The sequence below is a fragment of the Trachypithecus francoisi genome, unplaced genomic scaffold (assembly GCF_009764315.1).
Source record: "Trachypithecus francoisi isolate TF-2019V2 unplaced genomic scaffold, Tfra_2.0 Lachesis_group4, whole genome shotgun sequence".
Classification (NCBI taxonomy): domain Eukaryota; kingdom Metazoa; phylum Chordata; class Mammalia; order Primates; family Cercopithecidae; genus Trachypithecus; species Trachypithecus francoisi.
This window is the reverse complement of record NW_022681469.1, coordinates 117,970,986-117,997,473: the sequence shown is the minus strand read 5'-3', so window position 1 is coordinate 117,997,473 and position 26,488 is coordinate 117,970,986. Positions and strand designations below refer to the sequence as shown.

At 55.8% G+C, this 26,488-nt stretch overlaps 3 protein-coding genes across 26 annotated transcripts in view; 1 reads left to right on the top strand and 2 right to left on the bottom strand.

The window, feature by feature from the left end:
- Positions 1–5,940, top strand: part of LOC117072480 (NADPH--cytochrome P450 reductase) — a 76,720-nt gene extending 70,780 nt beyond the window's left edge. For all 4 annotated transcript variants that reach the window (XM_033192682.1, XM_033192684.1, XM_033192683.1 and 1 more), the window contains 10 exons: positions 290–379; positions 959–1,057; positions 2,647–2,763; positions 2,865–2,983; positions 3,905–4,086; positions 4,184–4,333; positions 4,673–4,943; positions 5,015–5,160; positions 5,253–5,335; positions 5,428–5,940. In XM_033192682.1, the coding sequence (XP_033048573.1) occupies positions 290–379; positions 959–1,057; positions 2,647–2,763; positions 2,865–2,983; positions 3,905–4,086; positions 4,184–4,333; positions 4,673–4,943; positions 5,015–5,160; positions 5,253–5,335; positions 5,428–5,572 (1,402 nt within the window). In that variant the 3' untranslated portion in view covers positions 5,573–5,940. The remainder of the gene's footprint in view (positions 1–289; positions 380–958; positions 1,058–2,646; positions 2,764–2,864; positions 2,984–3,904; positions 4,087–4,183; positions 4,334–4,672; positions 4,944–5,014; positions 5,161–5,252; positions 5,336–5,427) is intronic.
- A 122-nt stretch (positions 5,941–6,062) lies between these two features.
- Positions 6,063–13,429, bottom strand: TMEM120A (transmembrane protein 120A). 4 transcript variants are annotated; one of them, XM_033192686.1, is made up of 12 exons: positions 13,250–13,429; positions 11,231–11,349; positions 10,936–11,052; positions 7,988–8,047; positions 7,492–7,587; positions 7,325–7,414; positions 7,156–7,221; positions 6,996–7,057; positions 6,793–6,885; positions 6,610–6,674; positions 6,436–6,504; positions 6,063–6,364 (listed from the first exon to the last, which is right to left on the bottom strand). In XM_033192686.1, the coding sequence occupies exons 1-12, from the start codon at positions 13,328–13,330 to the stop codon at positions 6,251–6,253; spliced, it is 1,032 nt and encodes a 343-aa protein (XP_033048577.1). In that variant the 5' UTR covers positions 13,331–13,429; the 3' UTR covers positions 6,063–6,250. The 4 variants fall into 4 exon arrangements, with proteins under 4 accessions (XP_033048577.1, XP_033048579.1, XP_033048580.1 ...); XM_033192688.1 differs by lacking the exon at positions 6,610–6,674 and having other exon boundaries at positions 6,064–6,364; positions 7,156–7,414; XM_033192689.1 differs by lacking the exons at positions 6,063–6,364; positions 6,436–6,504; positions 6,610–6,674 and adding an exon at positions 6,510–6,604.
- Positions 13,430–14,523: 1,094 nt separating this feature from the next.
- Positions 14,524–26,488, bottom strand: part of STYXL1 (serine/threonine/tyrosine interacting like 1) — a 58,610-nt gene continuing 46,645 nt past the window's right edge. For 7 of the 18 annotated variants that reach the window (XM_033192674.1, XM_033192680.1, XM_033192673.1 and 4 more), the window contains 3 exons: positions 23,664–23,761; positions 20,792–20,904; positions 15,080–15,337 (listed from right to left, as the gene is read on the bottom strand). In XM_033192674.1, the coding sequence (XP_033048565.1) occupies positions 15,206–15,337; positions 20,792–20,904; positions 23,664–23,761 (343 nt within the window). In that variant the 3' untranslated portion in view covers positions 15,080–15,205. Of the gene's footprint in view, positions 15,338–20,791; positions 20,905–23,663; positions 23,762–26,488 lie in introns of all 18 variants that reach the window. The other 11 variants (XM_033192667.1, XM_033192666.1, XM_033192664.1 and 8 more) reach the window with 4 other exon arrangements.

Genomic DNA, 26,488 nt, shown 5'->3' with positions numbered 1-26,488 from the left:
CTGTGGGCTTAGGCAAGGGCCGTGGAACGTGAGGGGCACGCACACCATTGTGTCAGCTGAGACTCAGCGACACGCACCTCCAACACAGGGAAGGGGCTCTCCTGCCTCTGCCCTGCCCCTGCTGGTTTTGCTTTTCGGCTTGTCCAACTCCCTGGAGCCTTCCTGATGCTCTGGGTTGATGTTGCTGGGCGTCCAGTCCTGAGCTTTGGGGACGGGGAGTGCCTGGCACCAGTATTGTTGCCACATCGGCCTCCCCTGAGCCGTTCCCCCTCTCCTCTCCTCGGCCCAGCTTGGAGGAGGACTTCATCACCTGGCGAGAGCAGTTCTGGCCGGCCGTGTGCGAGCACTTTGGGGTGGAAGCCACTGGCGAGGAGTCCAGGTGAGCGAGTGCCCGCGGGTGCGGTGGGTGGGCTGGGCGGGTCCTGTGCCGAGGGTGGCCACCCTGGAATGGGGGCTGGCAGTGGGTTGCAGCGAGGTCGAGGAGGGACCTTGGTCCCAGCCAAGGACTCACTCTGCCACCTTGCTCTGCTCTGTCCCACCCCGGGGCAGCGGGCGCATCCCACCTCTCAACAAGGACACAGCGCGTCAGGCTCTGAGGCTAGGTTCAACTTTGGCAGAAGGGTTCATTTCCTTAAAATCTGTCTCCATAGACTTGGCCAAAAACAACATTCTCTCTGTGCCCTCGATGGCCCCTGGGTGCTGCCTGGGCTTTCCTTACCTTCTCCCAGAATCTCCCGGCTTCTGGGCGCCTGACCCCCGGCAGCTCCATGCCACCTCCCTCCCTGCTCCCTCGCCTGCCCTCCTTACGCATCTGCAGCAGGGGCTCCCCTGCCTCCTGTCGTATGTACCTGGGCCCTTGCCCCGAAGGCCATACACTGTCTCCCCTGTAGTCCAACCCCTCCCTCTCAGGACTGACGCCTGCTGCTTCCCGGCCTCACCCTTGATCTCCCCCTTCCAGCATTCGCCAGTACGAGCTTGTGGTCCACACTGACATAGATGCTGCCAAGGTGTATGTGGGGGAGATGGGCCGGCTGAAGAGCTACGAGAACCAGAAGCCGTGAGTGCAGGGAATGTGGCTTGGGGCAGACGGCTCTGTGGCCGCTGGTGCATCCCAGACTCAGTCTGCCGTGTATCCCCATATCCCCGCAGGGCCCTTCTCATCAGACCCTGTGCCACGAGTGGGCGTGAGTGTCCCTACACAGGGAGGGCATGAGGCCCAGAGCAGAGAGGGGAACTGCCCAAGAGCCAGGCAGCTGCTCCATGCCCTGACGCAGTGCCTGTCCAGGCCCCGGCCCCGGAAGACTGGCACTCGCCCAGTTTGTACTGAGCTCACTTAGCCACCTTACTCTACACTGCCCAGGGCAGCAGGGCGCGTCCCACTTCTCAACAAGGACACAGTGCATTGGGCTCTGTGGCTAGGATCCTCTTTGGCAGCAGGGCTCATTTTCTTAGAATCTGTCTCCATAGATAGACTTGGGGAAAAACCTAGCGTTCCTCTCTGCACCCCTGATGACCCCTGGGTGCTGCCCAGATTCCTGCCTGAGCCACCCAGGGAAGTCCGTGCCACTGCATCCAATACCAGCTGCCCTGCTTTCTGTAGGCCTGCCCGAGCCTGGCTGGAGCAAGAAGCCCCGCATTTCAGTGGCTTTCCGGAGTGCAGGTTTCTCTCTTGTCCACGGTGTAGTCCAGGACGTGTGGGAGTGCGGAAGCTGTGCCCCTCATTTGGTGACCCAGCCACCTTCCAGCCTGTGGCACCGTCAGCTTGGGTCTCATAGTTCTTTTAAGGGCCAGTCTCAGTTTCCACATTGGGAAACTGAGACACTGATGACCCAGCTCTGCCCACGTGGTGGGACCGTAGAGAGAACTGCATTGGGGCCAGGCGAGGTGGCTCACACATGTAATCCCAGCACTTTGGGAGGCCGAGGCAGGTGGGTTACTTGAGGTCAAGAGTTCGATACCAGCCTGGCCAACATGGTGAAACCCCGTCTCTAGTAAAAATATAAAAATTAGCCAGGCGTAGTGGCGCACGCCTGTAATTCCAGCTGCTCAGGAGGCTTAGGCAGGAGAATTGCTTGAACCTGGGAGGTGGAGGTTGCAGTGAGCCGAGATCGCACCACTGTCCTCCAGCCTGGGTAGCAGAGCGAAACTCAGTCTCAAAAAGAAAGAGAACTGCGGCCGGGCGCGGTGGCTCAAGCCTGTAATCCCAGCACTTTGGGAGGCCGAGACGGGCGGATCACGAGGTCAGGAGATCGAGACCATCCTGGCTAACACAGTGAAACCCCGTCTCTACTAAAAATACAAAAACTAGCCGGGCGAGGTGGCGGGCGCCTGTAGTCCCAGCTACTCGGGAGGCTGAGGCAGGAGAATGGCGTAAACCCGGGAGGCGGAGCTTGCAGTGAGCTGAGATCCGGCCACTGCACTCCAGTCCGGGCGACAGAGCGAGACTCCGCCTCAAAAAAAAAAAAAAAAAAAAAAAAAAGAGAACTGCATTGGATTGGGCTGGGAGAGCCCTTGATGTAACCGGTGAGATTTCCTCGTGGAGATCTCTCAGATTCCCTGTGCTTTGTGCAACCAGAAGGGTCCTTGGGGACAGAGACTCAGATCCAAGCCCTGGCAGCTCACTGCGCTTCTTTCCTCCCCACCCAGCCCCTTTGATGCCAAGAATCCATTCCTGGCTGCAGTCACCACCAACCGGAAGCTGAACCAGGGGACGGAGCGCCACCTCATGCACCTGGAATTGGACATCTCGGACTCCAAAATCAGGTACCAGCTGCCGCCGTCACCCCCTGAACCCTCACTCTGGGCTGCCTGACCCAGGGACAGGGCCGGCCTTCCGCCCTCCTGAGCCTGGCATCTCCCTCCAGGTATGAATCTGGGGACCACGTGGCTGTGTACCCAGCCAACGACTCTGCCCTCGTCCATCAGCTGGGCAAAATCCTGGGTGCCGACCTGGATGTCGTCATGTCCCTGAACAACCTGGATGGTGAGTGCCACAGTCAGGGCGCCCTGCCGGGCCCAGGCAGCTGCAGGATTGGGCCTGTAGGAAGGCCCTGCGTTGAACTTCTGCTTTGGCCTGAAGCCCCGGTACCTGGGCGGCCCTTGCACCGAGACTCCACGGTTACAGGATCCCAAGCAAATGGGAGGCAGAGTGGCCGCAGGTCAGGCCCTCTCTTGGGGTTCCCCCTACCCCATCACTGTCATAGCCTTTAAGGGAGTGAGGTGCTGAGGTCTAGAGGCAGAGGCAGTGCCGGCTCCCCCATGGCCACTGTGTCCTGCTGGGAAGGAAGGCCCTGGGGCTGCTCTCACCTCCTCACCGAAGTCAGGAGTCAGCAGCCCTCCCAGGTCCCCAAGGGTGCTCAGTGGTGCCAAGGGGCAGTAGCCATTGCACGGGGCTGCCTGCGCCTGGTGGGGCTGCCCCAGCCTGGTGGGGCTGCCCAGCCTGAGCCTCCCGCTGTGAAGCCTCCGCAACCCACTGGTCACCGACCTGGGCCCAGACTGTCTCCACCCACCCCTGCTAGCCGGTCCTCAGCTGCCGCGCCAGGGCTGCCCTTACTATCGGGTTCCACAACCCGCCTGTGAGGGAGCAGCAGGAAAAGGGCGGTGCCGTGTCACACCGTGTTGTGTGCGGTGAAAGCACAGCGGGTGCGTTAGTGTGCGGGGGGGTGGGTCCCGTGCACCTCCCCTAGAAGAGTCCTGCCTCTGATGAGGACTTCCTCTCTGGCTGGAGGCCCCAGACTTGGCCCCAGGGCCAGGGAGGCATCAGAGAACACAAGCCTTGTTTCCAGCACCAGCTGGGGCGCCTGTTCCCGCAGAGCTGGCCCGAGGCGTCAACCCCTCCCGCAGCAGCCACCCATCCCCAGGAGGCGGCCGCGTACCCCTAATCCTGCCTGTGTCTTTCCCGCAGAGGAGTCCAACAAGAAGCACCCATTCCCGTGCCCCACGTCCTACCGCACCGCCCTCACCTACTACCTGGACATCACCAACCCTCCGCGCACCAACGTGCTGTACGAGCTGGCGCAGTACGCCTCGGAGCCCTCGGAGCAGGAGCTGCTGCGCAAGATGGCCTCCTCCTCCGGCGAGGGCAAGGTGCGCCGCCTAGGCTCCGCGATCTCCGCCCGTAACCCCGCCGTTCTCCGAGCTCCATGGGCTCCAATCAGCCCCGTCTCACCCCCGTGTCTCCTAGGAACTGTACCTGAGCTGGGTGGTGGAGGCCCGGAGGCACATCCTGGCCATCCTGCAGGACTGCCCATCCCTGCGGCCCCCCATCGACCACCTGTGTGAGCTGCTGCCGCGCCTGCAGGCCCGCTACTACTCCATCGCCTCATCCTCCAAGGTGAGGGCTGGCCCTGCCCTGCCAGCCACACGCTGGAGACCCAGCCCTGCTCGCAGCACAGGAGCTCTGAGATCCAAGCCCTGAGCCCCAGTTCCAGCCCCAGCGCAGCTCCAAATGCCTCCCCAGGCTGTGGACTCAGTGGGGCTGGTTTGTGAGATTCCCAGTATCTGTCCAGCCCCGGTCCCCAGAGCCAGTCCGGGAAGCCGCTGGGGATGGGGCCTCTGAGGTTTGGGTGCCAGGTGGGCTGGAAGAGGCCCTGGGTGGGTGGGGATGGCTTACAGAACGGGACTCGGGGCCGGGCTGGGCTTGGCGGCGGAGCTCACACGGCCCTCCCCACAGGTCCATCCCAACTCTGTACACATCTGTGCGGTGGTTGTGGAGTACGAGACCAAGGCCGGCCGCATCAACAAGGGCGTGGCCACCAACTGGCTGCGGGCCAAGGAGCCTGCTGGGGAGAACGGCGGCCGTGCGCTGGTGCCCATGTTCGTGCGCAAGTCCCAGTTCCGCCTGCCCTTCAAGGCCACCACGCCTGTCATCATGGTCGGCCCCGGCACCGGGGTGGCCCCCTTCATAGGTTTCATCCAGGAGCGGGCCTGGCTGCTACAGCAGGGTGAGTGGGGGCCCGCGGGGGAGGGGGTGACGACTGGGAACCCCACGCTCACCCCAGCTCCTGCCACACAGGCAAGGAGGTGGGGGAGACGCTGCTGTACTATGGCTGCCGTCGGTCTGATGAGGACTACCTGTACCGGGAGGAGCTGGCGCAGTTCCACAGGGACGGCGCGCTCACCCAGCTCAATGTGGCCTTCTCCCGGGAGCAGTCCCACAAGGTGAGACGGGCGGGCACCCATGAAGGCAGGGACAGGGCTGGCAGGGCCTCAGGTGCTGTGCCTTCCCCTCACAGCACGACCCTTGGCCTCAGGTCTATGTCCAGCACCTGCTAAAGCGGGACCGAGAGCACCTGTGGAAGTTGATCGAAGGCGGTGCCCACATCTATGTCTGTGGGTGAGTGGGGGTCACTGGAGTAGGGGGTGGGGAGGACAAGGCCCTGCCTACCGCAGTTGGCTCAGTCCCCAGCACCCCCTCTTCCTGCCCAGGGATGCACGGAACATGGCCAGGGACGTGCAGAACACCTTCTACGACATCGTGGCTGAGCTCGGGGCCATGGAGCACGCCCAGGCCGTGGACTATGTCAAGAAGCTGATGACCAAGGGCCGCTACTCCCTGGACGTGTGGAGCTAGGGCCTCGCCTGCCCCGCCCACCCTGCAGACTCCTGCCTGTAATCAGTCTCCTGGCTCCCTTCTGCAGTCTCCTGGGTGTGTTTGGCTTGGCCTTGGCACAGGCGCAGGTCCAGTGACAAAGACTCCTCCAGGGCCTGGGGTGCACCCTCCTGAGCTCCCCCGGCCAGGTGAGGGCCTCCGGCAGCACAGCCCAGGGCCTGCACGGGGGCGTCGGGCTCCATGCCTTGGGAGGCCTCTGGCCCTTGGTGGCCGCACAGAAGGGCTCTCTCTCTCAGCTGAGCTGGGCCCAGCCCCTCCGTGTGATTTCCAATGAGTGTAAATAATTTTAAATAACCTTTGGCCCTTGGAATAAAGTTCTGTTTTCTGTATTTGCCTGGTATTGTGTGAGTAGATCTGGAGCCTCCACTTGGATCAACTTCACTCAGACCCAGGAACCCATGTGGGGGGCCACCAAGCCCTGCCCTTCCCCCGGAGAACACACACGCTCAGGCCACCTCTGGGCCTCTCTTTATTGAGGGCACTGGGCCCAGGTCTTCCTTCAGGGCCCACAGAGCCCATAAAACCCAAGGAAGAATAGCAGGGACCCCCTGATTCACACACTCAAGGGGTGCCTCCCATCCCCTCCCACAACACGTGGGACACAGAAGCCCCTCTGGGCTGGCAGGGGAAGGCCAAGCCTCAATCCTTCTTGCTTCCATGCCACTGACTGTGAAACTTCTGGTGCACAACCCTCAGGGTGGTGAAGAAATTGCCGAGGAAGAGGAGGAGGAAGGGGAAGCCGCACATAAGCACCTGTGGGAGGAAGAGGGTGAGGGCCGGGCCTGGGCCTGGCCCATCTGTCCTCTCCAGGGACGCCAGCTCACCTGCCATTCCTTGCACTGAGGGTCCCGGGCCAGGCTGAACAACGTCAGTGCATTAAAAAGCTGCCAGAACTGAGCAGGGAGGAGGCATTTTACTCAGAAAACCCAGGCCCTGCTCCAGCCCGAAGCTGGCGCAGAGGACGGACATACAGGCAGGGACACAGAGGCACGACTTACGTGTCCAAAGAAAAGAAAAGGCAGCAGGAAGGTGAGGCCCCGCCACATCCAGGACTGGAAGCCCTCTGCGGGGAGGAAGGTCAGGGCACAGGACGGCCAGGGACAGCGGGGACACCACCACCACTGAGACCCGGGACGGGAGGAAAGGAGAGTGTTCAGATGCCAGGGCCACGCCCGACTCACCCACAGTGAGGTCCATGGTGTGCCGCTCGCCCAGTGCCCGCAGGCGGTAGAGGCAGCCACTCTGGTAGTAGTACTGGAGAAACTGCACAAAGCCTGGGCCGGGCGGAGGACAGAAGAGCAGGGCTGAGCCCAGGGGGGTTCCCTGCCCCCACCCCCCACCACGGGTGCCCCCAGGCCTCAGCACGGACATCTGGAACACTCACTCTGGTACATGGAAAAGGACAGGAATTGGTTCCGGAATTTCTGGTACATGAGACCATCGGGCCTAAGGTAGAAAGTGGAGGGCAGTGTGGGGACTCTTGGGGATGCCCTGTTTCCCTTCCCTGTCCCAGCTCCTGCCCCTGCTGGGGCCCAGCCACTCACCACGTCAGCATGACTCCCGACAGGAAGGTGGACACATAGTGATGGAACACCCACCAGCCTTTGATCCTGGAGCAGAGAACGAGCATCACCCCCAGGGCCTGTTCCTGCTTCCCAGAGGGTCCCGGCGCCCCATTCCATGCTCCCCTCCCTCAGGGCCCACCCTGCCCACCGGGAGCCGTTGTTGATGAGGATGCTTTCCCGGATGGTCAGGGTGCAGTAGTACCAGACCAGCAGGAAGTTGAAGGTAGCGTCTGTCACCCTGCGGAGGGAGGGGACCGAGGGTTGGTACCACAGCGCATGGGGATGGGCAGGGCCTCCGCCGGGCAGGACACCCACCTGGAGTTGAGCAGGAAACGGCAGGTGAAGGAGATGAGGATGAGGATGATGGTGAGGTAGAGCTTGAACTTCTCATACTCGTCCTTGTAGGCAAACCTGGGGGGCACAGGCTGGTGAGACGGGTGGGGTGCTGGTGGGGCCCATGCATGCCCCAACCCTGGGAGGGCAGCTGAGCCAAGGGAAGTCGGGTGGAGGGGAAGGCCGGTTCGGGGGTTGGTGGGGTGGAAAAACCGGGTGAGGGGGTGGAAGGGAAGGCCGGGTGAGGGGGTGGAGGGGAACCGGGTGAGGGGGTGGAGGGGAAGGCCGGGGAGGGGGGAGGGGAAGGCCGGGTGACACGGTGGAGGGGAAGGCCGGGTGACACGTGGAGGGGAAGCCTGGTGACGCGTGGAGAGGCCGGTGAGGGTTGAGGGGAGCCTGGTGACATGGTGGAGGGGAAGGCCGGGTGAGGGGGTGGAGGGGAAGGCCGGGTCAGCGGGTGGAGGCCCAGCCTGATTACTTAGCCTGCTTGCTCAGGAGCGTGACGTTGACATTCCCCAGAACCAGGCTCAGGTACAATCTAGGGAAGGGGGTGGCAGGGTGAGGAGAAGCCCAAGTGACAGAGAAGCCACTGATACTCAGCCAAGCCTGCCAGGCCAGAGCCTGGGCCACCACCCCACCCCCTCACCCACTGCTTTCTGCATGGCCTTGGCATCAGGTTCTGACCTTGGGGGCTGCAGACCCACTCCCCGCCATGCTCAGCCTTCCTCGCCGCCTGCTCTGGAATCCTGACCCCTGGGGAAACAGTGCCCCTGTCTCCGCAGTCTTGCCTGAAACTCCCCCACCTCAGGGCCCCAAGAGAACCCGGCTCTCCCTCCTTGCTGAGGGCCGTCCCCATGTCCCCGATTGCTCCTCTGTGCGATGGCTACCACCTACCCCCCAGCTCCCTGCCACCTCCCCTCCAGAATCCTCAGTACTGGGTTCCACTTCAGTGACCCACACACCTGGCCACGTCTGGGACGACCTCCCAAACCAGAACAGAAACCTGGAGCTCCGACTGTGGGCTGACCCCCCAAGTGCCCGGCCTCCCGGGGTGTTTCTTCCCACCACAACCCCCCCATCCCTCACAGAGGCCTCCACACTCTCCAGTCCCAGATCTCATCGGAGCTGGCCGAGTCCCCAGGCCACCTGCCAATTCCACCACTTTCTTGCCAATCCCCTTAATGTCCAGCCTCCACACCCACCAACTAAGATCATCTTGCTCTTCTCTGCCAGAGATACTCCAAGAGGTGACAGCAAAGTCGGTCACTTTCTCAGCACCTGCCCCAGACGCATGGGTTCTTGTTCACACTCATGCCACAGGGACAGAGGCTCAGCGTGGTCACGCAGTTCGCCCCAGGCCACAAAGAGCTTCTGCGGCAGCCATGCTTCTCCCTCTACAGAGTGCTCCCGGCACAGTGCTCCCCACTCAGGCCAGCTCCAGCCTCCACTGCCAACCCACCAGGCTGCGGATGTGTCCCCACTCAGCTCCCCATCTGGTTCCCAGCACTGGCCTCTCCACATCCTCTCCCCCAAATCCTCCGTCCTGTCTCCTCCCACCCCAGGCCCCACCTGCAACATCTCAGAGAAGATAGCCTGGCTTCTGCTCTGTGGGGTCACTGTACTGGGAGCACTCCTCACCCTCCTCTCTGTACCCTCCATCCTCCACTAGTGCTTCTCGCTTTCCCAGGGCTTCCCTCCATCACCCCCTACTCTTCTGGCTCTTTCCCCTCTCGGCCCCTCTTTTCAGCAGGTGGATGTGCTTGAGTCTTCCCAGGGGCAAAGTAACCCTGCACCCAGGCAGCAGCTGCCCCTCGACCTGGTGCTAATTTCCAGTTCCTAGTTACTAATTCTCTCCCTCCACTCACAGCCAAGCTCTAAAAAGTCTCCCAGAGGGCCGGGCGCGGTGGCTCACGCCTGTAATCCCAGCACTCTGGGAGGCTGAGGTGGGTGGATCATGAGGTCAGGAGATTGAGACCAGCCTGCTCAACATGGTGAAATCCCGTCTCTACTAAAAACACAAAAATTAGCCGGGTGTGGTGGTGGGTGCCTGTAATCCCAGCTACTCAGGAGCCTGAGGCAGGAGAATCCCTTGAACCAGGGAGGCAGAGGTTGAGCTGAGATCGTGCCACTCACTGCACTCCAGCCTGGCAACAGAGCGAGACTCTGTCTCAAAAAAAAAAAAAAAGGTCTCCTAAACTTGGCTGTCTCCCTTCCTTGGCTCTTCTGTCATCCCTAAGATCAACGTCCACCCTGTTCCATCAAATGGTTCTCGCCAAGGTGACCTGACTTCCAGGATGGGCATCCCCTTCCTTATCACAGGACTGCCCCCGAGGCTACTGACACTCCTTTCTCCCTGCCTTCTGGGCCACACCTTCTCCCAGCTATCTTCCTGCCTGCAGCCTCTGCTGGGATTTTTCGCTCAGCGGAGGGTTTTGCACTGCCCTGTCCGTCCTCCTGGGTGACAGCAGCTGGCCTTTCCAAGTGCACGTTCCACCCCTCCCTCTCCCCTGCCAACTGGGCTCAAGGCAAGCCCTGCAGCCCAGCAAAGCCTCTGGCCTCTTGGCTCCCTCTCAGCTCCCGCCCCAAGCTCTGGCCACTACAGTTCTGCTCATGGCCTTTGTATCTACCTGCTGCTACCTCTCGCCCTCAGCCCATGTGTCTGCCTCACTCTTTTTATTTATTTACTTATTTATTTTTTAAGACAGAATCTCACTCTGTCGCCCAGGCTGGAGTGCAGTGGTGCAGTCTCAGCTCGTTGCATCCTCTGCCTCCCAGGCTCAAGCGATTCTCCTGCCTCAGCCTCCTTGAGTAGCTGGGACTACAGGCGTGCGCCACCACGCCCAGCTGATTTTTGTTTTTAGTAGAGATGGGTTTTACCATGTTGCCCAGGTGGGCCTTGAACTCCCGACCTCAAGCCATCTGCCTTGGCTTCCCAAAACAGTGCTGGGATTACAGGCATGAGCGACCGTGCCCAGCCTATTTTCTCTTTTTAAATAAATAGAGAGATAGGGTCTCAGTATGTCACCCAGGCTGGTCTTGAACTCCTGAGTTCAAGTGATCCTTCCACCACCATCTCTCAGAGTGCCGAGATTACAGGTGAGAGCCACCATGCCTGGCCCACTCTCTTTATTCTCTAAGACTCAATCCAGCCATCCCCTAATCCAGGAAGCCTTCTGTGACCTCCTGGACTGGGTCAGGTGTCCCTCACTGTGCCACCTCATTCCCCATGCTACGAAGCACCTATCAAATGTCACCTCAGCCGGTTGTCTCCCCTGAAGTTAGCACTGGGCCTCATTGCTCAGCCTGCACTGGGCTCAGGGAACATTTGCTGACTATAATGAGCAAGAGGGAGCAGCACCCGGCTTCAGGCCTCCCCCCGCGGGAGTGGCTGTGAACTGAGCTGGGGGTGGGCAGTGGGGGCCTCACCCATTCTTCTTGGGCAAATAGGCCTCCATGTCAAAGAATAGGCCTTGGCGCTCTTTCATCTGGTTCTCCAGCTCCTGCGCGGCCACCTCGGCCTCTGCTGGGAGGGAGGGTTTGCATCTGCGGGCGAGGCCAGAAAGAGTCAGGGTAGGAGGACTCCCAAATGTCCTCCCTGACTCCCACAGGGGCAGAAGGGCAAACACGGCCCAGAGAGGGGAGGAGCGGTGCACAGGGCCTCACAGCGCCAACCCTCCCACCCCACATTCAGCCCATGGCAGGTGGGGCAGGGGCTCCTAACTTCTTCAGGGTGAGGGCCAGCTCCTGGAGCTGCTTCTTCTGCCGTGTGATGGAGCTGGTGCAATTGTTCTGAAGTTTCGTCAGCTCCTCCAGCTTCAGGCGGTATAGCCGATGAGTCTCCTGGGGACCGGAGGGGAGAAGGCTCAGGCCAGTTGGGGAGCCACTGAGCCAGAGCCTGCAGGCAGGACGTGGGGCTCAGGCTTCCCCAGGGCTGCTGGGAGGGTCTCGCTCAGCGAGAAAGGAGGGAGAACTGTGCCTGCCTAGGGATGAGGTGGCTGTCTCCCCAAGGCAGGCGAGGACCTGGGTATCCTCCTGTGAGCCCAGAGACCCCCACAGCACCCCTCCCCCAGAAACAGACGAGGTGGTTTTTTTTTTGGTTTGAGACAGTCTTGTTCTGTCGCCCAGGCTGGAGTGCAGTGGAGTGATCTCGGCTCGCTGCAACCTCCGCCTCCTGGGTTCAAACCATTCTTCTGCCTCAGCCTCCCAAGTAAGCTAGGATTACAGGCACCCGCCATCATGCCTGGCTAATTTTTGTATTTTTGTAGAGACAGGGTTTCACCATGTTGGCCAGGCTGGTCTTGAACGCCTGACCTCAGGTGATCTGCCTGCCTTGGCCTCCCAAAGTGCTGGGATTACAGGCATGAGCCACCAGGCCCAGCCAAGGTTTTCTTAGTCTCAGCCCATCTGCTAGTTTTCCCCACCCTACAAGGACAGGCTCTCTTTCTCCTACCTTGAGTCTGGAGCTTAGGCCCCAGGGCCCCCTTCTGGACCAAGCGGGCCGCCCAGAGCCACCCCTCTGTCCTCTCAGCTCCTCCTGCCTATCCAGCCTTCCAGTACAGGGGGAGCTGAGGTTCTCAGGCATTCCTGACATCTTCTTCCCAGGTTAAAGGTCATCCAATTTCAGCCCTAGAGCCTCCTGCTCTAAGGCCAGCCCCCCTCACCTTTGGCCCAAGGCTTCCCTGAGCACTTTGCCCTGGTAGGTGAGTCTCAAGAAGGCGCAGCCTAGAGGTGGGGCAAGGGGCAGTGTGAAGAGAGTCAAGCAGGGGCTGTGGGCCAGGACAGCGGGGGCCAGGCGGGGAGGCTGGGTCTGCTCAGTCTCTGGGGAGAAGCACCAATGACAGGGGGCTTGGCAGGGCCAGGGGCAGCTGGGTTTCAGGGCCGACAGGAAGGGGCTGGAACCAGCCCAAGAGAGGCAAAGGCCTAACCAAGCCATCAGCTGGCCGGGTCTCCACTCTGTCTGGATCTTGTTTCTCATGCCCAGGAGGGCTCACCACGCCCCCTCGGACCCCAGCACGTACCACTTCTGCCCACCCACAGCCACCGCCCTCTTCCCTGCCTGGATGAGGCCAGCAGCCTCCTCCTGCCTGGCCTCTGGACAGAACAGCCATGGTGGCCCCGAGGGAGCTCAGTCCAGACAATTCCTCCCGTAGCTTTCCACTGGCCTCGGAGGGACTCCGATCTCTGCCAGGCCAGGGCGTCCCTACAGGGCCTGGCCCCGCCCACCCCTCCCCTAGCTCTCCTTGATGCAGCCACATGGGCCTGTCAAGTCCCCTCTTTCCTTCTAAAGGCCTCAGCGGTGCGTGCTGTCCCTCCGCCTGGGGCGCCCCCCCATCCAGGCCGAGGACTCCCCCTAAACGCTGCTCCCCCGACCCGGGCTGCCTCTCGAGGGCTGCCCGCTGCGTGTTTGCCGAGTGGCTGACCCAAGACTGGGCCTGCCCTTGTATGACTCAGACGGCCGCTCTCTCCTGGGAGGGAACGGGGTCGGGGTCTGGGCCCCTTTCCAAGGCCCTCATTGGAAGCTGAGGTCGCCCAACGCAGTGGGGTCCCACCGGGGTTCCCGGACACTGGAGGAGCCGGCGGTGGACACCAGGACCCGGGGCCTCGCCCCCCTAGGCAGTGACGACAGGACCCCGACCCCTGACCCTTAGCTCCCCGCTGCCTGACCCAGGGCTGCCCGACCCTTGACCCTGAGCCAGTGAAACGCGGCTCGGAGCCACCGGGCGTCCACAGCGGCGCTAACCTGGATGTTCTGGAAGTCCTGCTGTAGATCCTCCCAGTCCCGCAGGCAGTCACCCAGCGGGCCCGGGGGCGGGGGCTGCATAGCTGCAGAGCCAGGAGCTAGGAGTGGAGGACAGTGCTGCAACCCCGGCCCGCCCGCGGCTCCTACGCCACCGCCCCCGTCCGCTTCCGGGCTCGCGCCGCCACAGGCACCAATGGGGAAAGGCCACGCCCCCATCCCAGCCAATCCGGGGCAGGGGCGGGGCAGGGGCGGGGCCATATGCAAGGGCGGTTGCTAGCTCCGGGACTCGCGGCCTGGACCCGGGCTGGGATGGCTGCAGCCCCCGGGCCCGGACTGCACTGACTGTGCCAGCCGCGTAGTGCAGCCAGCAGGGCTCTGACCCGTCATGCTAAGAGCAAATCAAGGTCCAGGGAGGTGACACCTGCCTGCAACACTTTCGTCCTTGGGAAGCTGAGCCTCTTTGGGGAAGGGAGTTAGAGCTGCTTCTCTCGCTTGGATTTTTACAGCGGCCTCCTTTCTCCCTGCCTCACCTCCACTGTCCCTTCTCGCGGCCACCAGACTGCGCTTCCCAAAACACAAGGCTGATTCCCTATCGTGTTCATGCTTAAAACTTTCCAGCGGCTGTGTCCTACCTACCAGGAGGTCCGTAATCAGAGCTCTGCAGCTATCCCTGGCTCTGTCCCAACTCAAACCCTGAGGAAAGCCAGGGCTGCGTGGAAAGTCGTTCCCCCTCTGGCAAAACCCTCTCCATCCCTCCGCAGAGCGCGCTAGGTGGTGGGACAGCATTCATCTCTCTGTTCCCAGCCCCACCCACGTGGTGGCAGGGAATGGTTGCCGAATGGACTTGGGGAGGGCCCTGCATGGATGGACATCCCTAATCCCCTACCAGTCCCCTAGTCTGTGCCTTCTCCTGATGCCCAGTTTGTTCTATGGGTGCAGCCAGCTTTGGAGAAGTGCATTCGGAAAACAACTTCCAACTGGGTGCCGAGGCCCACACCTGTAATCCCAGCACTTTGGAGAGGCTGAGGCTGGAGGATCACTTGAGCCCAGGAGTTCTAGACTAGCCTAGGCAACAGAGCAAGACCCTGTTTCTACAAAAATAAAAATAAATTAGCCAGGTGTGATGGTGCATGCCTGCATTCCCAGCTACTTACCCAGGAAGCTGAGGTGGGAGGATCGCTTGAGCCCAGGGAAGTTGAGGCAGCAGTGAGCCATGATTGCACCACTGCACTCCAGCCTGAGAGACACAGCAAGACCGTGCCTCAAAAAATAAATAAATAAATAAAAATAAATTTTAAAAAAGGAAAGGGGATAAAAATAAAAGGAAAGCTGTTAAGACCTTAGGAATTTCTAGAAACGTGAATAGGGAGATGGGGGAGGTGCGGTGAGAATCTCTCCTTGGTGAACACAGCCAGGCAGAAATGAGTGGGGAGCAGGGAAAGAAAATCTGTTTCAAGGGGTGGATGGCAGGAAGCACTGGGGATGAGGCAAGGGTGTGATCCCATTCCAGGAGCCTGGGGGCTAGACAAGGCTGGGCTTGGTATCTCTGGGGCTAGGGGACTGCCTATTGGTGGCTATTTTGACATCCTCTGTGAACCAACACAGGCAATCTCTGGGCGCCCCCAGGCAGCCTCCAAAGGGTCTAAGTCACCAAGGGGATGCAGGGCAGCTGCTCTAGTAGCCAGATGCTCTTCCAGAGGCACCCTCAGAGGTGCAGTTGGGATGGCCCAGGACACCTCAGGGATGCGGGTTCTCGGTGAGCTTGAGCAGGGCGCACCTGCTAGGTGGCATGAACAGGCGCTTGGGAAGAATCAGTACAGGAGGCTGACATGAGACTTTCAGGCAGCAAAGGCCTTCTCCTTCCAGACAAGCCTGGGTATACACACTCTGACCCTCCACCCACAAAATGCCCCCAAGCGAGGCTCTTCGGTACCCTTCGCTGGGCTGCAGAGAAGATCAGTAGAGCGGATGCATGATGTTTGTAATGGAATCTCCAAGGATAGTCTTCTCCCATTCCAGCAGCTGACTCACCAATCCCCGATTTGGACACATGTTGTTTTTGCATTTCTTGACATAGGCCCAGGACCTCTATGAATACAAAGAGAGAAAGTGAACTTCAGGATTGGTCCTGGGCCCTTTCCACTAGGATCAGAGGCAGCTTTCAGAGACAGGAGGCACTTGCACAGTGCCAGCAACACGGCTTAAGGGCTGGACGCAGAAACAAGGCAGCCTGGCATGAATGCATCGGTGCTGGGAGTCATGGGAGCTGGTTCTGCCTTGGGCAAGCCCCTCTGCTTCTAAATCTGGTGACAGAAATAATTCCTAATTCAAAAAGCTCCTGGGAAGACTGAGACAACATACATGAAACCACCTGTGGATGGCAAACACTATGCCAAGCCTAGCACAGTCTCAACAAAGGTTTGCATTGTGACTGGACTAATTAATGGAAAGAGGCAGAGAACTGTGGGCAAATTCTCTGAAGAAGGAAAATTCAAGCTGCCCTCCTCAGGCATCCACCTTAAAGTACAGGAAAGGTTGCTGCATGCAGGAGGGTGAGCACTTGGTCTCCCTCTGGATTGAGGACAAAGGAAAAAGGGAAAGGGAAAGGCAAGAGTGGTGCCTGAAATTAGGAACAGGAGGAAATGGCCAGGTACAGTGGCTCATGCCTGTAATCCCAGCACTTTGGGGGGCCAAGACAGGTGCATCACCTGAGGTCAGGAGCTCAAAACCAGCCTGGCCAATGTGGCAAAACCCTGTCTCTACTAAAAAAATACAAAAATTAGCCAGGTATGGTGGCACATGCCTGTAATCCCAGCTACTTGGGTGGCTGAGGCAGGAAAATCATTTGAACCTGGGAGGCAGAGGTTGCAGTGAGCTGAGATTGCGCCACTGCACTCCAGCCTGGGTGACAGAGCAAGACTCTGTCTCAAAAAAAAGGAAGAAAGTGATGTCAACCCAACAAAGGCCATATATGAGAAGCCCACAGCTAACATCACACTCAATGGCGAAAGATAAAACTTTTTCCTCTAAGATCAGGAACAAGGCAAGGGAGCCTGCTTTCGTCACTTCTGTTCAACATAATACTAGAAGTCCTAGCCAGAACAATGAGGCAAGAAAAAGAAATAAAAGGCATCTACATTGGATAGGAAGAAGTAAACTTACCTCTGGTTTGAAGATGACATTATTTCATATGTAGAAAACCCTAAAGACTACACACACACACACAGAGCTAATAAATTCAGCAAGGTTGGCCGGGTGTGCTGGCTCAAACCTGTAATCCCAGCACTTCGGGAGGCCGAGGCGGGCGGATCACGAGGTCAGGAGATCGAGACCATCCTGGCTAACACGGTGAAACCCCATCTCTACTAAATATACAAAAAATTAGCCGGGCGTGCTGGCTGGCACCTGTAGTCCCAGCTACTTGGGAGACTGAGGCAGAAGAATGGAATGAACCCGGGAGGCAGAGTTTGCAGTAAGCTGAGATTGTGCCACTGCACTCCAGCCTGGGTGACAGAGCAAGACTCCATCTCAAAAAAAAAAAAAAAAAAAAAAGTCAGCAAGGTTGCAGGATACAAAACCACATGCAAAAATTAGTTGCATGTGTATATACTAACAATAAACAATTCAAAAAGGAAATTAAAAAAAAATTCCATTTACAGTAGCATCAAAAAGAAAATATTTAACCAGGGAGGCAAAAGGCTTGCACACTGAAAACTGCAAAAACAGTGCTGAAAGAAATTAAACACACAAACAAATGAAAAGACATCCTGTGTTCATGGGATGGAATGTTTAGTATTATTAAGATGCCAATACTACTCAAAGCAATCCACAGGTTTAAGGCAATCCCTACCAAAATCCCAACAGCATTTTTTGTAGAAATAGAAAAATCCATCCTAAAATTCATATGGAATTTCAACGGACTCCATAAAAAAAAAATCTTTAAAAAGAACAAAGTTGCATGTCTCACACTTCCTGATTTCAAACCTTCTAAAACAAAGCTACAATAATCAAAACAGTATCGTATGGACATGAACACAAAGAGACCAATGGAATACAACAGCCAGCCTAGCACAGAAATAAACCCTTACAAATATAGTCAAGCAATTTTTTTTTTTTTTTGAGACTGAGTATCACTCTGTTGCCCAGGCTGGAGTGCAATTGTGCAATCTCAGTTTACTGCAACCTCCGCCTCCTGGGTTCAAGTGATTCTTGTGCCTCAGCCTCCCAAGTAGCTGGGATTACAGGCATGCACCACCAGGCCTGGCTCATTTTTGTATTTTTAGTAAAGACGAGGTTTTGCCATGTCAGCCAGGCTGGTCTCAAACTCCTGACCTCAGGTGATCCACCCACTTCTGCCTCCCAAACTGCTGGGATTACAGGTGTGAGCCACTGCACCCAGTCTGTCAAGCAATTTTTGATAGTATGCCAAGACCATTCAATGGGGGAAAAGGACAGTCATTTTAACAAATGGTGCTAGGAAAACTAGATATCCCCATGCAAAAGAATGAAATTGAAAACAGGAAATCAATAGAGAAAATCAACAAAACCAAAAGCCACTTATTTGAAAAGATCAATAAAATCGATACACCTCTCTAGCCAGGCTAACTCAAAGAGAAGACACAATTACTAATATCAGAAGTGAAAGAGGAAACATTGCTACAGATCCCACAGATATTAAAAGGAGAATAAAAGAATATTCATACCCACAAATGTGATTGATCAATTCCTTGAAAGACACAATCTGCCAAAACTCACACAAGAAGAAACAGACAATCTGAATAGGCCCACATATATTAAAGAAATTGAGTAGTGGCGGGCGCCTGTAGTCCCAGCAGCTCAGCAGGCTGAGGCAGGAGAATGGCGTGAACCCGGGAAGCAGAGCTTGCAGTGAGCCGAGATCGTGCCACTGCACTCCAGCCTGGGTGACAGAGCGAGACTCCATCTCAAAAAATAAATAAATAAATAAAATAATAGCAATAATACATTGAATCAATAATTAGTAACCTTCCAAAACAGAAAGCACCTAGTCTAGATGGGTTTATTGGTGAATTCCACATATAATGGAATATTTATTATTCAGCCTTAAAAGGAAGGAACTTACATAAGGTACCTAGAGTACTCAAATTCACAGAGACAAAGTAGAATGGTGGTTCCCATAGGGCGATGAAGGGGGAAAAGTAAAGAGTTGCTGTTTCAGGTTTGCAAGATGGAAAAGTTTGGGAGATTAGTTGCACAATAATGTGAGTGTACTTAATGCTCCCAAGCTATACATTTTAAAATGGTTAAGACGGTAAATTTTTTGTTATATATATGTGTGTGTGTGTATGATTTTTTTTTTTTTTTGAAACAGAGTTTCGCTCGTCACCCAGGCTGGAGTGCAATGATGTGATCTCGGCTCACTGCAGCCTCCGCCTCCCAGCTTCTAGCGATTCTCCTGCCTCAGCCTCCAGAATAGCTGGGACTACAGGCATGCGCCACTGCGCCCAGCTAATTTTTATATTTTTAGTAGAGACGGGGTTTCACTATGTTGGCCAGGCTGGTCTCGAACTGCTGCCTCGGCCTCCCACAGTGCTGGGATTACAGGCGTGAGCCACCGCGCCCGGCCTGTTATGTATATTTTAACCACAAATTTTTTAAAAGTGGTGTGAGGGGCAGAGCTGTGCAGTTATAAGGCTTACTATGTCCTCACTGGGTCAGAATAAGCCGTGAAGGAAGAATCATAAACCACACATCCCCCTTCCAGCCCACAAGGCATCTGCTGGGACTGTCACAGCAAATGCAGCAGGCAGGAGAGACACATGCTGTCGACCTCATTCTACTCACTGAGGGGATAGAAGGGTGAAGGGGTGTACTCAGGTCACATGTGGTAAGGGGCAGTGCCCAGGCTGCAAGGCCAGCATTCTCCCTGCCGCCTCAGGGCCATGTTGAAAACCCAGATTCTCCAGCCGTGCTTTGGATTCCAGCTTTGCCATTTACAGCTCTGGGGCTTAAGGCAAAGTACCCGGCCTCTCCAGGCCTCCCACAAAATGAGGATAAAAGCAATAGCTATGCCACAGGGTCATTGTGAAGGTGTTTTAATGACATATAAATACTTACCAGGCAGGTAGGAGTCAGTGTTAGTTATTATAGTGTCTCTGGAGTTTTGTTATTATTTGAAGGTCTTTAAAAGACAAAGGTACTCCTAGAAGTTTAAAGGCACTGAAATTGATTTTTTTCCTCTCTTTTTTGTTTGTTTGAGACAGCGTCTGGCTTTGTTGCCCAGGCTGGAATGCAGTGGTATGATCACAGCCCACTGCAGCCTTCACCTCCCAGGATCAAGCCATTCTCCTATCTCAGCCTCCCAAGTAGCTGGAACTACAGGTGTGCAACACCACACCCAGCTAATTTTTGTATTTTTTGTAGAGACAGGATTTTGCCATGTTGCCCAGGCTGATCTCAAACTCCTGAGCTCAAGCGACCCACCCACCTCAGCCTCCCTAAGTGCTGGGATTATAGGTGTGAGTCACCATGCCCGGTCTGCTTCCACTTCTTTTGGGCACACACCCAGGAACAGAATTCCTGGATATCCAAGACTCTTTCTAGGCCAGGCGCAGAGAGGCTCACGCCTGTAATCCCAGGAGGCAGTGGCAGGTGGATCACCTGAGGTCAGGAGTTCGAGACCAGCCTGGCCAACATGGCGAAACCCCGTCTCTACTAAAAATAGAAAAATTAGCTGGGCATGGTGACACACACCTGTAATCCTAGCTACTCAGGAGGCTGAGGCAGGAGAATTGCTTGAACCCAGGAGGCAGAGGTTGCAGTGGAGGTTCAAGAATCACTTGAACCCAGGAGGTGGAGATTGCACCACTGCACTCCAGCCTGGACAATAGAACTAGACTCCATCTCAAAAAAAAAAAAAAAAGACTTCCTAGCCTGCAACTTCACGGCAACAACCAAACCCACTGGCTGATGGGTTTTATTCTTTGTCCCTCTCCTTCCCCCAAATACATCCCTGGGTAAATGTCAGGGCTTTGTAGGTCCTATCAAGCCCTCTGAGATCATGAACAGGCTGTGACAGGCAGGGCAGGCACCCGAAAAAGGCGCTGTCTCAGTCAGGAGCCCCGAGATCTGCCTGGGTTTGCCACGATGGGTCCCTGCTTCCCTCTCCTCTCTGGACCCTGCGCCCAAGGTATAGGGAGATAGGCGGGAGTGGGTGGGCGCCTGTGCTGCAGCTCTGGGACTCCAAGCAGTTCTCCCTTGAGCAACACCAAACAAACACCGGTGGACAGACTGACAGCTGTGGGGGCCATGTCGAGGGGGCTGCAGGACAGCCTGACCTGGCCTGAGTCTCTGGGCCAGCCCTGCGTATCCAGCCTCAGGCCTCAAGCCTGCAACGCTGGGGCCTTGCCCTTGGGTGACATGGGCTGGGGGGCACCCTAGACTTGGAGTTATCTGGGATTCTTCCTCCCAAAGCAGTGCCGGGGCCCCACTCCTCCCAGGTCGCGCTCTGACCCCACCTCCCAGGGGGTGGCAGGTTGTGAGCCTGGCTTGGGGAACGCATACCTGCAAGGTCTGCTCGTTACAATGCATGAGGTAGGCTATGACGGCGGCACAGCTGCGGCTGATACCTTGGGTGGAAAAGATCAGAACGACAGAGCCAAGGTGAAGGTGAATTTCTGCAAAAGGAAGTGGGGGGTTGGGTCATGCCTGGCCCTCCTCCCTGTGGGCCTGGGTTGCTGTCAGACACTGGCCTCCATGGGCCCGTGGTCCAAGCATGAGTTCAAGACCAGCCCACATGACCTCGGCAAGTCCCATGATTTCTCTGGGAACCCATTTCATTGTCTAACAAGTGGGCATCCCTCAGTCCTGGCTGGAAGTTCCAGAGAATCATGCCTGGGCAACCAGCATCACCAGGCAAAGACCTTCTGAACTGCAGGCTTCTAGCCCAGGAAGCTCTGCTACCAATGGGGCGGACGGGACCACCATCATCCCAAGAACAGTCAGGAGCTGACAGAGCCAATGTAGCCTGAGTGCCAATCCTGACTGCCACTCACTGGCCATGGGGCTTGGGGGCAAGTTACTTCCTTTCCTTTCCTTCCCCCTCTGCTCTCCTCTCCTTTCGCCTCTCCTCTCCACTTCTCTCCTCTCCTTTCCTTTCCTTCTTTCTTTGTTGAGACAGAGTTTCACTCTTGTTGCCCAGGCTGGAGTGCAATGGCACAATCTCAGTTCACTGCAACCTCCGCCTCCTGGGTTCAAGCGATTCTCCTGGCTTAGCCTTCCCGAGTAGCTGGGATTATAAGTGCCTGCCACCACGCCCAGCTAATTTTTTGTATTTTTAATAGAGATAAGGTTTCACCATGTTGTCCAGGCTGGTCTCCAACTCCGGACCTCAGGTGATCTGCCTGCCTTGGCCTACGAAAGTGCTGGGATTATAGGCATGAGCCACTGCGCCCAACTTTTTTTTTTTTTTTTTTTTTTTTAATATAGACATGCAGTCTCACTATGTTGTTCAGGCTGGTCTTGAACTCCTGACCTCGGGTGATCTGCCCACCTCATCCTCTCAAAGTACTGGAATTACAGGTAAGAACCACTGTGCCCAGCCTGTTTTTCTTTATTTTATTTTAGAGACTGGGTCTTGCTCTGTTGCCCAGACTGGAATGCAGTGGTGTAATCACAACTCACTGCCACCTTGAACTCCTGGGCTCAAGTAATCCTCCCACCTTAGCCTTCAGAGTAGCTGGGACCACAGGCATGCGCCACCATGTCCAGCTAACTTTTTTGTACAGATGGGGTCTCACAATGTTGCCCGGGCTGGAGGGTAAGTTACTTGAAGCCACAGTGTCCTCATCTGGAAAATGGGATCACAGTATACTACCTTCTCCATGTGGTTTGGTTCTGTTCTGTACTGAGCCCAGTGCCTGGCACAGAAATATCAGCTCTAATCACAGCACCCCTGAAGCTGTGAGTCCTGCCCAGGGAAAAGAAACCTAAGCTGGTACCCGAGGCTGGTCTGGCAACCCTCAGGAACTGAAGATAAGCATGCCAAGTGCAAAATCACAGACTGCCAGGGCTAAAGGAAGACACAGAGATGACGACAGCCACCTTCCTCACCATCTGAATAAAGGAACTGAGCGTGCAGTCTAATCCATTGACTGGCTCAGTGCTATCCAGGGAGGCAGGCTGGATGGGGGCCCTCTTTGGGCCACAAGGCTCTGACACCTCAAGGTGGGACACATGGGAAGTCTCAGCCTCAGGCCCTAGTCGAGTGACATTTGACATCTGCTGGGCAAATAAAGGATGGTTGGGGCTGGGTGCGGTGGCTCACGCCTGTAATCCCAGTACTTTAGGAGGCTGAGGTGGGTGGATTGCTTGAGCTCAGGAGTTCAAGACCAGTTTGGGCAACATGGCAAAATCCCATCTCTACTAAAACTACAAAAATTAGTTGGGTGCAGTGGTGCATGCCTGTAGTCCCAGCTACTCAGGAGGCTGAGGCAGGAGGATTGCTTGAGCCCAGGAGATGGAGATTGCAGTGAGCCAAGATTGTATCACTACACTCCAGCCTGGGTGAACAAGCCAGACCCTGTCTCAAAAAAATAAAATTTAAAATAAGGGATAGTTGGGCCAAAACGCCATGCTCCAGCCCCTAGTACAGTGGCTCAGGCCAGGAGCTGTTGGTGCCAGACAGGCAGGAACAAGGTGGGGACTCCAACCTGACTCAGCCCTGCTCTCTCTACACATCTTACTCTCCTCGGGCAATCTGGAGCCGCAGGAACGAGTAAAAAATCCACTCGTGATGAATTAAGTAACTGGTGGGCACCACTTGGGTGTGGTGGCTTATGCCTACAATCCCAGCACCTTGAGAGGCTGAGGTAGGAGGATCGCTTGAGGCCAGGAGTTCAAGACCTGCCTGGGCAACATAGCAAGACCCCAACTCCACCAACCAACCAAACCAAAACAAAGAAAATCTTGGAAGTGAGAACTGAAAGAGCTTTGTAGTCTTCCTTCCGTTCCACCCACATTCCACAGATCAAGGATGAAGGCGGGGATGGAGGGAGACTTACCTCCTGGTCCCCAGAGCTCAGCCCAGAGCCTCCATGAGCATGCGTGCTTGTGGGTAGCCATCACCCTCATTTTACAACAAGCCCAGAAGGGCACAGCCATCTAGCCAGGGCCAGAGCCCAGGACGCTCAGCCCACAATCTTGGGCCCCACTGCCCTCAAGGTAAACACCACGGTTGCTCGTTTCACTGAGGGCTCCCGAGAAGTTGGACGTGTCCTGGAGCTTATCCCACCCAGGTGGGGCATATGCTGAGCTGGGCCCTTTCTCTCCAGAGCATGGGGAGTCGTGATCCAGAATAAGCCTGTGAAGGAGGCTCCACTGCCCCCTGCTTCCCAGACACAGGCCAGTTGCTACCTGGCCAAGGAACACTCCTTACCAATGAAGTGACACATGTGGCGTAAGAAGGGGAGAATCTGGGCTTCCGGGGAATCTTCTATCCGGATGTGCAGAAGCTTGTCAGCATCGCCTGCAAAACTACATGGAAAGACCACACAGGTCATCGGGTGGAATGCAGAATGCAAGCAGCCCCACTGTGGGGTTTTCATCGCAGCAGAAGGGCCACAGGGAGGACACTGAGCTTGTGTAAGGCGGAATGTGCACAGGTAGCTCAACCTCTCCTGGAAAAAAACATCCAGGCTGGGTGTGGTGGCTCATGGCTCTAAGCCCAGGAATTTGGGAGACAGAGACGGGAGGATCACATAACGAGACCCTTGTCTTTTTTTTTTTTTTTTTTTTTTTTTTTGAGACAGAGTCTCACTCTGTTGCCCAGGCTGTAGTACAGTGGCGCGATCTCAGTTCACTGCAACCTCTACCTCCCAGGTTCAAGCGATTCTCCTGCCTCAGCCTCCCAAGTAGCTGGGATTGCAGGCATGTGCCACCATGCCCGGCTAATGTTTACATTTTTAGTAGAGACGGGGTTTCACCATGTTGGCCAGGCTGGTCATCGAACTCCCAGCCTCAGCTGATGTACCCGCCTTGGCCTCCCAAAGTGCTGGGATTACAGGTGTGAGCCACCACACCCAGCCAAAACAATTTTTTTTAAGTACCTATCTTGGCCAGGCATGGTGGCTCACGCCTGTAATCCCAGCACTTTGGGAGGGCAAGGCAAGAGGATTGCTCAAGGCCAGGAGTTCCTGACCAGCCTAGGCAACATAGTGAGACCTTATCTCTAGAAAAAAAAAAAAAAATTGTTAATACACCTAACTCACAGGGGTGCTGTGTGGACTGAGGGAAGTAATCTATTCAGAGCACTTAGCAATCTGCTTGGTGCATAGTACATGTCACATTGCTATTATTATGAACCCAAAACATGGTACTCTCCTAGAATATGGTGCAATCATTAAATGAGGACAGGAAAGCACATTTAATGACCTTGGAGAATGAGCCCACTGTGTTAAATGCGGAGAGAGAGGTAAGAGGGATGGAGATGGTGGGGTTGCTGTTTTATCTGTTTTATTTTACTTCCTTTTTTGAGACAGAGTCTTGCTCTGTCACCCAGGCTGGAGTGCAGTTGAGTGATCTCAGCTCACTGCAACCTCTGCCTCCTCAGTTCAGGCAATTCTCACACCTCAGCCTCCAGAGTAGCTAGGATTACAGGCGCCTGCCACCATGTCCTGCTAATTTTTGTATTTTTAGTAGAGACGGCTACTTGGGAAGCTGAGGTGGGAGGACTGCTTGAGCCTGGGTCAAGCTGAGTTGTGACCACACCACTGCACTCCAGCCTGGATCACAGAGTGAGACCCTGTCAAAAAACAAAAACAAAAACAAAAATCAAAAAATACAAACAGGCCAGGCACAGTGACTCACGCCTGTAATCCCAGCACTTTGGGAGGCCGAGGTGGGCGGATCACCTGAGGTCAGGAGTTTGAGACGAGCCTGGCCAACATGGCAAAACCCCATCTCTAGTAAAAAATACAAAAATTAGCCAGACGTGGTGGCAGGCGCTTGTAATCCTAACTACTTGGGAGGCTAAGGCAGGGAGAATTGCTTGAACCCGGGAGACGGAGGTTGCAGTGAGCCAAAATCGTGCCACTACACTCCAGCCTAGATGACAGAGCGAGACTCCATCTCAAAAAAAAAAGAAAAAAAATTATTGAGATCATTATGGATTCACTTGCAGTGGTAAGAAGTAACAGAGAAAGTCCTTTGTAGATACACTGTGCCCAGTTTCCCCAATGGCAACATTTTTGCAAAACTAGCATAATGTCACAATCAGGATATTGACACTGATACAATCTATCAGTCTTAGCAGGTTTATCCAGTTTTACCTCTGTGTGTGTGTGTGTGTGTGTGTGTGTGTGTGTGTGTGTGTAGTAAGTTCTACAGAAATTCACCACTGGGCTGGGCGCAGTGGCTTACACCTGTAATCCCAATGCTTTGGGAGGCCAAGGCGGGCAGATCTCCTGAGGTCAGGGGTTTGAGACCAGCCTGGCCAACATGGTGAAACCCTGTCTCTACTAAAATACAAACATTAGCCAGGCATGGTGGTGGGTGCCTGTAATCCCAGCTACTCAGGAGGCTGAGGCAGGAGAATCACTTGAACCTGGGAGGTGGAGATCGCACTGAGCCAAGATAGTACCACTGCACTCCAGCCTGGGCGACAGAGTGAGAGTCCATCTCAAAAAAAATAATAAGAGAAATTTATCACTGTGTAGGTTCATATATCCGCTATCACTCAAGACAGTAAACAGCTCCAACACTAAGAATCCCTTCTGTTTCTTTTTGTTTGCTTGTTTTTGAGACTGAGTCTCACTCTGTTGCCCAGGCTGGAGTGCAGTGGTGTGATCTTGGCTCACTGCAATCTCCACCTCCCTGATTCAAGTGATTCTCATGACTCAGCCTCCTGAGTAGCTGGGATTACAGGCATGCACCACCATGCCCAGCTAATGTTTTGTATTTTTAGTAAAGATGGGGTTTTACCATGTTGGCCATGTTGGTCTCAAACTCCTGACCTCAGGTGGTCCTCCCACCTCGGCCTCCCAAAGTGCTGGGATTACAGGCGTGAGCCACTGTGTGCAGCTCCTTGTGTTGTTCTTTTATAACCACCTCTACCTCCCCTGCTCCCTTCCCTAACTTTTGGCAACCACTTATCTGTCTTCTATTTCTAAAATTTTGTCTTACCAAAAATGCTATATAAGGCCAGGTGTAGTGGCTCACACCTATAATCCCAGCACTTTGGGAGGCTGAAGCAAGAGGATCACT